Source organism: Adiantum capillus-veneris, chromosome 29 (assembly GCF_014529385.1).
Source record: "Adiantum capillus-veneris isolate H3 chromosome 29, ASM1452938v2, whole genome shotgun sequence".
Classification (NCBI taxonomy): Eukaryota; Viridiplantae; Streptophyta; class Polypodiopsida; order Polypodiales; family Pteridaceae; genus Adiantum; species Adiantum capillus-veneris.
Window position 1 is genome coordinate 35,419,314 of NC_140959.1, and position 13,258 is coordinate 35,432,571.

Below are 13,258 nucleotides of genomic sequence, written 5' to 3' on the forward strand. Positions count from 1 at the left end.
TACTAGGATTGGTGACCTTTTGGGAAGTTGCTCTCCCCCATGTCGCTTGAGGAACTAGTGAATCCTGCAAACTCTCATCCGCAAACTCTCATCCGCATATCTTTGGCATGATGGCTTTTGTTTGGATTCCTCTATTGTAAGTTGTAAATGTCAACACATTCATAATTTGTTTAATGTTTAGCTACCAGGCTTGCTATAGCTTGGATAAAGGTCCAAATGACATGTGGAATGGGAAAAATACTAGTAAAGAGGCATATTGCCATGGCACAGCCTTCATTTAATGGCATTTCAAAATTTCAGTAGCAAACAGGTCTGAGGCAAGGTAAGACTTTTGGATAAGGATTAATGCTGGAATGAGTGAAACCTTGTGCCTTGACACCTGTATCTGCATATGTGACACCCTCATTTATGCCTTCGAAGACTTTATTTGAATATTTCGTCTCCATGCTGTCCCGTTGTGCACAAGGATGCTATGAGTGACACTGGTCAACTCTCACAATTTTTCTTGCAGTGTTTTGTTGTGTAACCTGAAAATGGAGTCTTTAAAGGTAAAGGAAATTAAAGAGAAAACCTTTTGCAGCTATTGGAAAGCGATTGATTGGTGCTGGAAGGCGCTTTGCTGGTACAGGAAATTATGCAAAAGGCGAGCTCCAAATGGTTTGTCCTCATTCTTCTGGTATTTTGACATCAGCTCATTGATATTGCCAGTTGTATTTGTTCTTCATTCTTTAGATGTAAAATCGAAGGCCAAGCTGTTTTTAATCTTATGAGAAAAAGTTGACGCAGGATTTATAGCCTTATTTTTACTAATTTTTCATGCTATTGAAATGTTAAATTCTCCTTCAGTTTTGACAAACATTTTTATTAAGTGACAGGTGTCTGATACATATATGATACCTGCAAAGAAACAGAAATTTTCTTTCCCTTCTATGCCAAAAAATCCAGTAAATGGAGACACGTTTTGGTTGTCCAATCATGGCATAAACTGCATATGGAGAATAACCGCATTTCAAGCCAGCTAATACATTAATGTCAAGCAACAAGTTATTTGATATGTACAACATTGCATTCCAAATCAAAATGGATAGATTCGCACTCAAAACGCCCTAGGCAAATAATAAAAAGGACTTTGTCCTTGTCTGTAGTCGAAATTCCTTTTGGCAACCTTTTCACTACCAATCTTGAGACCACCTCCCTTAAAGAATCTTATCCAAATCGTGTGGAAACTGATCGACTTCAAATTTTTATCTAATGTGGAAAATAGGAGGAGCTTTACCAATTGGAGAATGAGTTGTGTTGTGTATGCCAATGCAATGAGTGGAGAAATGTCTCCCATTTGTGTTTTTTATCTGAAATAAAACTCTTCATGAATCCAAGAGATAGAGTTAGCTATCTCACACTGTCCATTTGACTGCAGTTTGTGACTGCAACTCTAAAGTTGATGAAATATTCATAGTGGCTATATTCTCATATATAGTTCTCTACAAAAGGCTTGTCTTGCGTGGGTCTCTATCACTGGTAATAGAGTCGGCATCCCATGTAACTTGAAGATATGAAAGAGGATAACTGTGCTATTTGCTCAAACTTTAATATTGTTCCTGTGATTGGAATAAACTTTGCCTCCTCATATAGTTTGATAATAGTTCGAATGCCATCATTGCTTGTAGCATAGGAAAGTTGATGGTAAAATCCATAGCACTACTCTCCCAGCCCCAGTATGTAGAGCAAACAATCAGTGCATGAGGTACTCTCAAAGGGTGAGATGATTGTACTTGACCTTCTGGCAATGCTGCTTAGTCTGAGATATGCCCAAGGTTTCATTATGCTTCTTGCAAAACCATTGTCGAAGCAATACCTAATAGAGAAACCTTCAATGTGGAAAAAAATTATGTGACACAGCACGCTTGGACAATAGAGCCACCTGGACTGACCAAAAACAATTCACCCTCAACCACTCGTTTATGAGAAATTATTTTGCAACAAAGGCCAAGGCATGGAGTATGTGTGCTTTCTTTTACAATGGGCACTTGTCTTTATGTTGTCAATCAGAAGGAGAACAGTATCTTTCTTGTTTATAATCTTAAAGTGCAGCCTTTTGTTTTTGCTAGCCTGTCTTTATTGCATTTGTATTGCTTTTTCAAAGATTTATATGGATATCTTGGTGAACAGATTGGGAAGGCGTTGACATTAGCTGGACAATCTATGCAATCAGCTGATGTGGCTCAAACTACAGAAGAATTGGTTATGGAAGCAACACGTGTGTATAAGGTAATTTTTGTTGAGAGGATTTTCAGCCTCCGTGGTCTTGTGCTGCTTTACTCTTATTTTTTATATATATACTTGCTGAACTGAAAAAGTTTATTGAAATTGTTGCAGTTTGGGGATCTACAAGTTGCGTTAACTTCACAAAAGTGCTTCATTGGAAGCATTATTGCACTTGGCTTTGGGTAATTGTATGACTATGAGAGAGAGAGAGAGAGAGAGAGAGAGAGAGAGAGAGAGAGAGAGAGAGAGAAATGAAATGTTATATTAACGTCTTCGAAAGGCCAAAATGACCTATGAGACCAAAAAGTTACAATTGGTGAATCTGATACCATGTTTGAGTACGGAAAGTACAAAGAACTAAGACTAAAAAACACTAAAACACTAAGAAAATGAATTTGAAGCTGATTCGGAATTGAAACGAGATATAGGACGGGGGGGGGGTTGGCTTCAAATGAAATCTCTCATCCATCAACATCCTCCATGGTCAGTACTCTGGTTGGGCGTCTTGCATGTCAAGCTAGAGTGATTTGGATCCTCTGCTGCAGCCTTTGTCGATGGTGGGAGACCCCTCGAGGTCGTGGGCGTCTGGATCTGCCTAGCTCAATGGCTCGATCAATCAACGAACCTCTAGTGTGGGTGGGCTCTGAGATCTGCTGTGATGACTGCTCCTCTTGCTCTCCCTTCGCTGGTGTAAAGAAATCTGTGATCTGTCTCGACTGTCTCTCCCTTGATGTCCTCAGCAAGCTCTCCCTAAGTCTGCGCAGCTCTAGTAGGAAAAATCTGAGACATCCTGATCCTCGTATCTCATGACTCTAGAAAATGGTCCAAAACCCTCTCTGAACAGACAGTGGAAGCAGCCTCGTATCTCATAGTACACCAGGCAATGACATGTGTAGTGCAACTCTGTCTCTGGCTCTAAGCGACATGGGTGATGTCACGAGGACGTGGCAGTTATTAACCATGTCACAAAGATGTGGCAACTGCTAACCTTGGTTGTTGGTTTCTTTCCAATGGGGTTTATTTTATTTGTTTTGAGACCCTCTTTTGAAGTAGCAAACGGTCGGACATTGTATGGCCAATGTGAACGGTAGTTTCACCCACAGACGGGAAGTGGTCGGCACTGGAATTCGTATGGTAAGAGGATGTCTAGGCTCAGAGCAAGATCATATAGGTCCCCCCCTCGCACTTAGCAAGTTGGTGGATACTAGAAAGTGAACTCAATTAAGGCGTAAAGTCAAGGTGGGACTACCAACAAAAAGTATCCGACATTTGGGGCCACATTGCACTTGTGGATGCGGTCCCAATGAGGATAGATGGTCAGAAGACCAGTGGGAGCCCAACGGAAGCATCTCCTAAAATTTAGGGAACTGCTATTTTGAGCCGTGAAATGTGTTCGTGTCATTACCTCCGGTATGACTAGGGGAACATTTTACAACTCTGCCGCGAAGTCAACTGGGCAACCGGTCAGGATATTTTTAAGCGGCGAACCCAAAACTGGAAAATGCTTGTAAATGTGCCAAGTGTCACATTTTCATGGACTTTCCTCTTGCAAAAGAATTGGCGCTGAATTTAGAGAAGGGAGAGGCTTCATTTGCAATTTGTCACAGGTTAAGAGCTATGGAGTGCTTCCTTTCCCTCTCATGTACAGTGTGGTGCTAGGAGTGATGCCCTGCACACTACACACTGCTCTCTCTGCCCTACATGCAGTTATGTGATGCCCCACAAGAGGGCTACTCATTTGACTGATGTACAGTTGTTTTGTGCTGAGGCAAGAGCCTCCTTGAGCAGGAACAGGGGTAGCTAGCTGCTGCTCCAAAGCAGGCACTGGTGAGGGTCATAACCTCACCGTACAGGGGCAAAATCAGCGCTGTGTATGCGCTGTAATTTTACTGTTTTTCAGCCATACGGACACCACGACCATTGGGAATCGTGCCCCACTGGCAGAGGACAGTTAGGGGACTGTTTGGGGCTGAAAACAGGGCAAAAACCAGTAAATACAGTGTGCTGAATTTACTGTTTTTGGGCAGGAATCAGAGGGTATACGCCAGTAGAAGCGAGTTCCAGCAGGGGAATTGGTTTCGCGCAAGTTTTGGGGTTGTTATACTGCCGAAATTTGGCCAAAACAGGCGGTATCTAGTGGGATATAGTCAAGGGATTCCGAGGACTCTTCTTTGTACTACCCTCCTAAGGAATAAAGAAATACCGAAAGGGGCGCCAATTTTGGGGCCTACAGGTTGTCGGTGTCTCCTCGGAGCATTCTAGCTTCCGAGCTGTGTGTATTCAAGTGTTAATTCCTCGTCCGCAGGTTCTCTTTGCAAAGTGCTCTGTGTGTGTGTGTCTAAAGTAAAGAATTTCGGGTGAAAGCCAACGCCTACCGCCCTATGGGCCGGTTTCATGGTTCCGTTGCCGGGACATCAATCACTTTTTCCTTAAAGAGAGAGCCTGGATTGTTTTGGGATAAAGACACAGAGTGCAAGAACGCGGGGATTACACTATGGCCGACAAGGGGAAGGGAATTATGGAAGAGGGTTCCTCTTCAAAGGACAGGTAGGAGATTCCTATGGTTTTTGAGATTGGCGAGAGCTCACGGCCATGTCAGTCTTTACCTCCTGTCAACGTGAATGTCCTTCCAGTAGTACAGGGCTTTATGACTGGGCAACTTGAGGATGATGCGTTCAAGACTCAGTTAGTTGCCGCGGTGAATGTCTTCTCGCAGCTGGTGCAGAATCCGAGGTTTATGGAATTCTTGCAAACGCCACCAATGCAACAGCAAAATAGGCAACCTACGCCGCGTACGGAGCTTGTTGATGCTCAAGCCCAGGTACTTCATGTGGCGCAGGAGGAAAGGGAATACTCGCATGTTGCGGAGTCGGGGGCTCCAAAGCAGGTTCCTCCCGTGCTTGAACAGGTGGCTAGAACGCCTATTCCACAGGTTATGTCAGTTCAGCCCGCCACCTTTCAGAGCCAGCATGCTGTCTTTGAATGGACAGGGAGCTGGATACCAGGCTATGCATTCAGTTTTTCCACCACCCACGATACATCCTGGGTATTTGGGGGGTGGATCAGTGTTCCAAAGTATGGCTGGTTATGCGCCTGGAAGTGAGCCGTACATGCCAGGAACAGTGTTCGGGTCCCCGTATGCAAGGCATCATGCCAAACCCCATGTATGGTAGTATCAGCATGCAGCAAGGTTTCCATTGCAACCAGGGCTAGTTTGAGGTGCTACAGGGTCATTTTGGCATGGCTGGTTTTTCTGGACAGCAGCCAGATATCGCGCCTCTGACGCAAAATGTGAATGGCCAACACGTGCCGATCATGCCTACTACAGTGCCCATGTTGTAGACCATTCCCTTGACAACTTGGGGGCACTAGAGAAGCCGAAGGCTTACAAAGAAGGTGGTGCAGCGGTAAAGTTCAGTACGTTCAGTGGTTTCGAGGATAAGACAAAGGCCCTCACTTTCCTCCAGCAGTTTGATACAGCTTATGCGGCAGGGAATTTTACAGAGGCTTCGAAGGTCTGGAAAGCTGCCACTTTCTTAAAGGACAATGCGCTTACGTGGTGGACGACATTGTTATGCAAGGACAGGCACCCGCCACTTGGGTTTACTTCAAGCAGTTTGCATCTGCTTGGCTGTCAAATGAATTTGAAGCCGACGTCATGACAGATTGGCACTAGCTTACTTTAGCTTCGTGCAAGAGCTTGCTGGAGTACAATAGGAGGTTTTGTAAAGCGTTACTCTCAGTGACCTCCTACAGATTTGTGCCACTGACAGAGCAGATAGAGAAGTACTGTTGTGGGCTGCCTAAAGGGCTTCGCGATTACTGTACAAAGAACAGAGTGGCTACCCTTACTCAGCTTATGGAAGTTGCAAACACTGGTCTTGCCTTGTTGAAAGGAGAGGACAGTGGATTTCCGAGCAGTGACAAAGGAGGGCAGCAAAAGAAAAATTCAGCGAAGAAGCCCTTTGTGAAAACGGCTCCTGATGCGTCACAGGGGTCAGAAAAGGCCACCAAAGACAAGGATTCAGCCGGGACTTCTGGAGCGCAGGCAAAGAAATAGAAAAGGAAGCCTTTTGTGCGCAAGTCGCTCGAGGAAACGAAGGTCCTAATGGCTGAGAAGAAATGCTTTATATGCGAGCAGCCTGGTCACTTTTCTACCAACTGTCCACAAAGGAAAAGACCAACTGACTCAGATGATAAAGAAGACCAGAAAGGCAAGAAGCCTAAACGCACGGCAGGTTTAGTGCTAGATATGGTGGGTGATAGGCCCAGTACAGATGCCAGTGAGTTATGCAGGGCATGGGGTAAAGTTAGGGATCGGACGACACTCATCTTCTTTGATCCAGGTGCCAAAGCCAACTTTATCTCACCAGAGTTAGCATGAAACTGGGCATCAGAGCTGAAGAGATGGGGTACACAGCAGAGGCAGGGTTGGCATGTCCTGGCCACTCAGAGTGTGTTACTCCCATCATTGGAAAGCTGCGTCTGCATATTTAGTCGTATGTGGACATTAAAGAGTTTTACATCATGCCGCTGGAAGGTTGTGACGCCTTGTTGGGGATCCCGTGGATGTTCCGAGTGCATGGAGTCTTGGATGCCTACAACAAAAAGATCACTGTACAGCATAGGGGCAAAACTCACATCTTGGATGTAAAGCTTAAAGGAGAGTCGGTCCCTATTGTATCTGCTTCTGCTATCACTTCTATAATAAAGAATCATCTTTCTGTGTACTTGATTTTTGCACGTGATGTCTCAGATAGTGATCAGTCAAATTTATCTGTGTTAGATAAAGAAAGGTCAGCATTTTTGCAAAAGTTTAGTGACTGTTTTTCTGATTCATTACCGTCGCAATTGCCGCCAGAGAGACGTGAGGACCATCGGATAGATATGGTGCCAGGGTGTAGCCCACCAAATAGACCTCCCTACAGGGTTAGTGCGGCACAGCAGAAAGAGATTATGGGCCAGGTTGAGGAGTTATTAGAGAAGGGGCTGATTCAGCCTAGTTCTTCACCCTTTTGCTCCCCAGTGCTCCTAGTACAGAAGAAGGATGGCTCATGGCGCATGTGTATTGATTACCGTGCGTTGAATAAGAATACCATCAAGAATAGGTTCCCTATTCCTAGAATTGATGATATTCTCGATCGTTTAGAGGATGCTGCAATTTTCAGCAAGATAGACCTTAAGAGTGGGTACCATCAAATTCGTATAAGGCCAGAGGATGTGCACAAGACTGCGTTTAGAACGACATTTGGTCTTTATGAATTTCTAGTGATGCCGTTTGGGCTAACAAATGCTCCTGCCACGTTCAACAGAATGATGGACCGGATTTTCCGCTCGCATCAACAGTTTGTTGGAACGTTCTTCGATGACATGATAGTGTATTCGAAGAATGAAGAGGAGCATAGGCGTCACTTGACCATTGTGTTTGAAGAGTTGCGCAGTCAAAGGTTACTTGTCAATCCTAAGAAAAGTGAATTCTTCCTCGAAGAGATCCACTTTCTGGGCCACATAGTCTCAAAGGATGGTGTTAGAATGGATCCCGCAAAGGTTGAAGCTATGAAGACATGGCCAAACTTGAAGACTGTGCATGGCCTCTTGGGATTGTGTTCCTACTATAGAAGGTTTATCAGAAATTTTGCAGAGATAGCATCGCCTCTTCACGCTTTGCAAAAGAAAGAGGTCACTTTCAGATGGACCCAAAAAGAGATTTTATCTTTTAGTCTCTTAAAGGAAAAGTTGACTTCAGATCTAGTTATTGTTTTGCCAGATCTCAGGAAGTCATTTGTGGTCCAGTGTGACGCGTGTGGCAGTAGCATCGGAGCAGTGCTAATGCAAGACAGACGGTTAGTAGTTTATGAAAGCCGAATTTTGCAAGGGCCAGAGAGGACTATGCAAGTCTATGAGAAAGAGCTCTTGGCCGTGATTCTTGTGCTTTCTAGCTGGAAGCACTACCTCTTAGGTGCTGATTTTGTTGTCCAAACAGATCACCAAACCTTGCGATACTTCTTGACACAGTCAAAGTTATCCGAAAAGCATATGCGATGGAAGGCAAGAAGAATGTTGTGGCTGATGCATTATCAAGAAAGCCACAAATTTCAGCTGTGTCAATTCCTTATCATCATGAGTTAGATGACATGAAGGAACAGTATACTACTGATGAAGACTTTGCAAGGATCTTTGAACAGTTACAAGAGGGGCAACATCACGAGCACTACCTCCTCAGAGATGGTTTTATGATGATGCATGGCAGACTTTGTGTCACTAGGCCACTGCGACATAAGGGGCAACATCACGAGCACTACCTCCTCAGAGATGGTTTTATGATGATGCATGGCAGACTTTGTGTCACTAGGCCACTGCGACATAAGGTCATGGAAGAGAGTCATGTCCCACCGTATGCAGGGCATCGTGGCATTGATGCAACAGCTAAAGCGGTAGACATTCTTCTATTGGCCTACCTTGAGGAGAGATGTGGATGCCTTTGTGCGAGCATGCATAGTTTGCCAAAAGGTCAAGTTTGACAGGCAAAAGGCACCACGGTTGTTACAACCAGTGCCGATTCCGGATAAGCCATGGGAAAGCATTGCTATGGACTTTATCTTTGATCTTCCAAGGACACCAACAGGGAATGATGGTATATGGACCATTATCTGTAGGTTCAGCAAGCAGTCCCATTTTATCCCTGTCAGGAAGAAGATAAAATCTAATCAGATGGCACGCTTGTTCATGTACAATGTGTTTAAGTACCATGGTATGCCACAATCGATTATCAGTGATCGTGATCCTTGCATGACCAGTTTGTTCTGGAGAGGATTGTTTGAGAACATGGGCACTACGCTCAAGTTTGCGTCTTCGTTTCATCCACAAACTGATGGACAATTAGAAGAGGCTAATTCTATTGTCTTAGATCTGCTGAAATGCTACGTGTCAGATAATAAGGGCAAGTGGGAACAGTATTTGCCTATGCTTGCGTATGCGTACAATAATACGGTGCATTCGTCTACTGGCAAAGCACCTTTTGAGATTGTTGAAGGTGGCAAAAAGGTTCCTCCCATTTTGCATACAAAGGACAAGATCTTTGAGGCAGATCGATATGTTGAGAACATGGATGAGATGTATAAGAAGATTAAAGTTGCCTTGGAGAAGACTCAGGCAAAGCAGAAAAAGGCTGCTGATCGTCACCGTCGTGAATTGCTACTATCACCTCGTGATTGGGTTCTGTTAAGGTTCGAAAAGGCAAGGTTAAAGAAGAGTTTCCTAAGCTCAGCATGCGTTACTATGGGCCTTTTCAAGTGCTTGACAAGATCAGCAATGTGGCTTACAGGCTGAAATTGCCTGATGCATGGAAGATTCATAATGCGTTTCACGTGAGTCTTCTAAGACCCTTTGTGGGTGATGTGCCAGAAGATATGCCAGTTGAGGATCAGCCAGAAGTTACTTGATGAGATCCTGGTACCTGAGCAAGTTTCAACACATAAGGACAGAAAAGTTAAAGGACAAGTTGCAAGACGCTATTTGGTGAAGTTCAAGAACTATCTGCCTATGGATGCAAAGTGGATGGAACAGCATGAACTGTCAGCGTCACCAAATGTATTGCAGCTTTACCTTGAAGCCTTTGGGTTACAGCCTACATATGCCCCAACCCAACGTGTGCAAAGGAGGGGTAATGATACAGCTAGTACATCAAATGTACATATGAATTCAGTGCCATAGATGGAAATGGCAAAAGTATGAAGGTCTCATTAAGTCATTCGTATCTATGTATGTTACGACCTTTCTTGCGGATACATGCGATGATAAAAGAGTGCTAATAGCACAAGATCATCAGCGGCGTGTATTTATGGTATGCAATCGAGGACGTTTGCGATTTCAAGAGGGGGGTATGTCACGACTGCTAACCTTGGTTGTTGGTTTCTTTCCAATGGGGTTTATTTTATTTGTTTTGAGACCCTCTTTTTGAAGTAGCAAACGGTCGGACATTGTATGGCCAATGTGAACGGTAGTTTCACCCGCAAACGAGAAGTGGTCGGCACTGGAATTCGTATGGTAAGAGGATGTCTAGGCTCAGAGCAAGATCATATAGGTCCCCCTGTCGCACTTAGCAAGTTGGTGGATACTAGGAAGTGAACTCAATTAAGGCGTAAAGTCAAGGTGGGACTACCAACAAAAAGTATCCGACATTTGGGGCCACATTGCACTTTTGGATGCGGTCCCAATGAGGATAGATGGTCAGAAGACCAGTGGGAGCCCAACGGAAGCATCTCCTAAAATTTAGGGAATTGCTATTTTGGGCCGTGAAATGTGTTCGCATCATTACCTCCGGTATGACTAGGGGAACATTTTACAACTCTGCCGCGAAATCAACTGGGCAACCAGTCAGGATATTTTTAAGCGGCGAACCCGAAACGGGAAAATGCTTGTAAAGTGTCACATTTTCATGGACTTTCCTCTTGCAGAAGAATTGGCGCTGAATTTAGAGAAGGGAGAGGCTTCATTTGCAATTTGTCACAGGTTAAGAGCTATGGAGTGCTTCCTTTCCCTCTCATGTACAATGTGGTGCTAGGAGTGATGCCTTGCACACTATACACTGCTCTCTCTCTCCCCTACGTGCATTTATGTGATGCCCCACAAGAGAGCTACTCATTTGACTGATGTACAGTTATGTGGGTTCATGCTTTTGTGCTGAGGCAAGAGCTTCCTTGAGCAGGAACAGGGGTAGCTAGCTGCTGCTCCAAAGCAGGCACTGGTGAGAGTCATAACCTCACCGTACAGGGGCAAAATCAGCGTTGTGTATGCGCTGTAATTTTACTGTTTTTCAGCCATACGGACGCCAGGACCATTGGGAATCGTGCCCCACTGGCAGAGGACAGTTAGGGGACTGTTTGGGGTTGAAAATACGGCAAAAACCAGTAAATACAGCGTGCTGAATTTACTGTTTTTGGGCAGGAATCAGAGGGTATACGCCAGTAGAAGCGAGTTCCAGCAGGGGAATTGGTTTCGCAAAAGTTTTGGGGCTGTTATGCTGCTAAAATTTGGCCAAAACAAGCGGTATCCCCAGGACTCTTCTTTGTACTTTACCCTCCTAAGGAATAAAGAAATACCGAAAGGGGCGCCAATTTTGGGGCCTACAGGTTGTCGGTGTTTGCTCGGAGCATCCTAGCTTCAGAGCTGTGTGTATTCAAGTGTTAATTCCCGTCGCAGGTTCTCTTTGCAAAGTGCTCTGTGTGTGTGTGTGTGTCTAAAGTAAAGAATTTCGGGTGAAAGCCAACGCCTACTGCCCTACGGGCCGGTTTCAGGTGACATATCCAAGCTCCTGCTGATACCCCTCGAAATCGGCCAGTCTCGATCTAGAGGTGATGTGAGGATGTGCATATGTGCCCAATACCACATCGTATCCCATGAGATAAGTGTGTATCCATGTCCTCCGTGAGTTGGAGAAGATGCTCTCGTTAGAAGGCCATCTTCGTGTCCAACTCCTGTGTAGGCTGTATCCATGTGCTCCTCGTATCTAGTTGAATCAGATCTTGGCGTATGAGTCTGGTGATCTCTGTCCGTGTGAGAGAGAGGGAGGGTGTATCCAGGGAGTATTGAAACGGAGGCAATCTATCCATGCTGAAACCATGTGACTGAAACCATGCTGTCATCTGTCCATACCAACATGTTGTATCGCCTTGTAGCGCTAGTTGTCGAGATGACTCCCAAGGCAAGCGGAGCATATCTGTCTCTGGGGAGTTCCCATAAACTATGTATAAAGGATATTGATCTAGTCAATGCCTCAACCACGAGGGAGAGGGGGCTACCTCGGCTCGGATAATCTCATGCAGCATTGAGGCCTTGGCCTGAATCATCCGAGCGATCATAGAGACCAAAGGCCTCTCCATATATCTCCATCCATCTGAGCTGTCAGATCTCCCATGATGGTCTACTGAGGATCCCTATACCTGAACTCCGTAGAGCATAGCTGAAATCACTAGAGTGTCAAAAAGCCAGAGCTTTGTTTGCGGTTCCTAAAACTGAACGTGCGAACACGTCCTCCCAAGGCTGCATAGGCTCTCGTCAGTCTAGTCTCTGATGCTCTCCTCGGTGAAAACACCGGTCCTCTGAAAACTACCCCAAGATAGGTATATGCATCTGTGTACTCCACAGTCTCTTGGCCATACGTAAATGTGGGTGTTGACCTCCTGACCCATTGTGATGTGGTGTTGAACACCATAATCTTGGTTTTCCCAAGGTTGACAGACAATCCACTGTCACGAGCAAATGTGTGCAAAGCATCTAAATGACGCCCCATCCCCTCTGGAGAGTCAGAAATCAACACAATATCATCAACATATAGTAACAACGGAATCCATGTCCCTGCTAGCTGAGCCCCTCTGTCTTCCTGACGCTCTACATAGTTTGAAAACTCATCCACATACATCCCAGCAAGAGTCGGAGATAGGGGCATCCCTGCTTCCCTCCAATAGTGGAGTGGACCATGTCAGACATTCCCTCAGTAATGCGTACTTGCCCCATCACTGTCCTGTATAAAGACAAAATACCCCATATCAGCTCTATAGGCACACCCATGTCCTGTAGTCTGCGTATAAGTTTGGCTCTCGGCACTGTGTCAAAAGCTTTGCAGAAATCCACAAAGCTACAATAGATCCTCTTGCCATGGTGTCTACCCTCCTCAATAATAGCTCTGAGTGTTAGAATCTGATCAAGAGTAGAGAAACCTCTCCTGAATCTTGCCTGCCTTGGTGCTCGTATGCCCTCTCTCTGTGCCCATCTACTCAGCTCCTGCTCAAGAACGGATGCATACAGCCTAGCCAATTTGTGACGAGCCCTGATGGTGCGATAATTCCGGGAATCATGGGATCTCCTGACTTGAAAATAGGCACAATTGTAGACATACTCCAAGTCTCAGGAAAGCCTTCATACATGGCTCGATTAAACATCATACCAAGAAGCTCTACAAGCATGGAGAGAGAGAGAGAGAGAGAGAGAGAGA

The 13,258-nt window shown here is 45.1% G+C and overlaps 1 protein-coding gene across 2 annotated transcripts in view; it reads left to right on the forward strand.

Annotated features, from left to right (window-relative positions):
• Positions 1-13,258, forward strand: part of LOC147419034 (LOW protein: ammonium transporter 1-like protein) — an 84,736-nt gene that overhangs the window by 34,808 nt on the left and 36,670 nt on the right. For both annotated transcript variants that reach the window (XM_086505687.1, XM_086505688.1), the window contains 3 exons: positions 581-657; positions 2,170-2,268; positions 2,377-2,447. In XM_086505687.1, the coding sequence (XP_086361813.1) occupies positions 581-657; positions 2,170-2,268; positions 2,377-2,447 (247 nt within the window). The remainder of the gene's footprint in view (positions 1-580; positions 658-2,169; positions 2,269-2,376; positions 2,448-13,258) is intronic.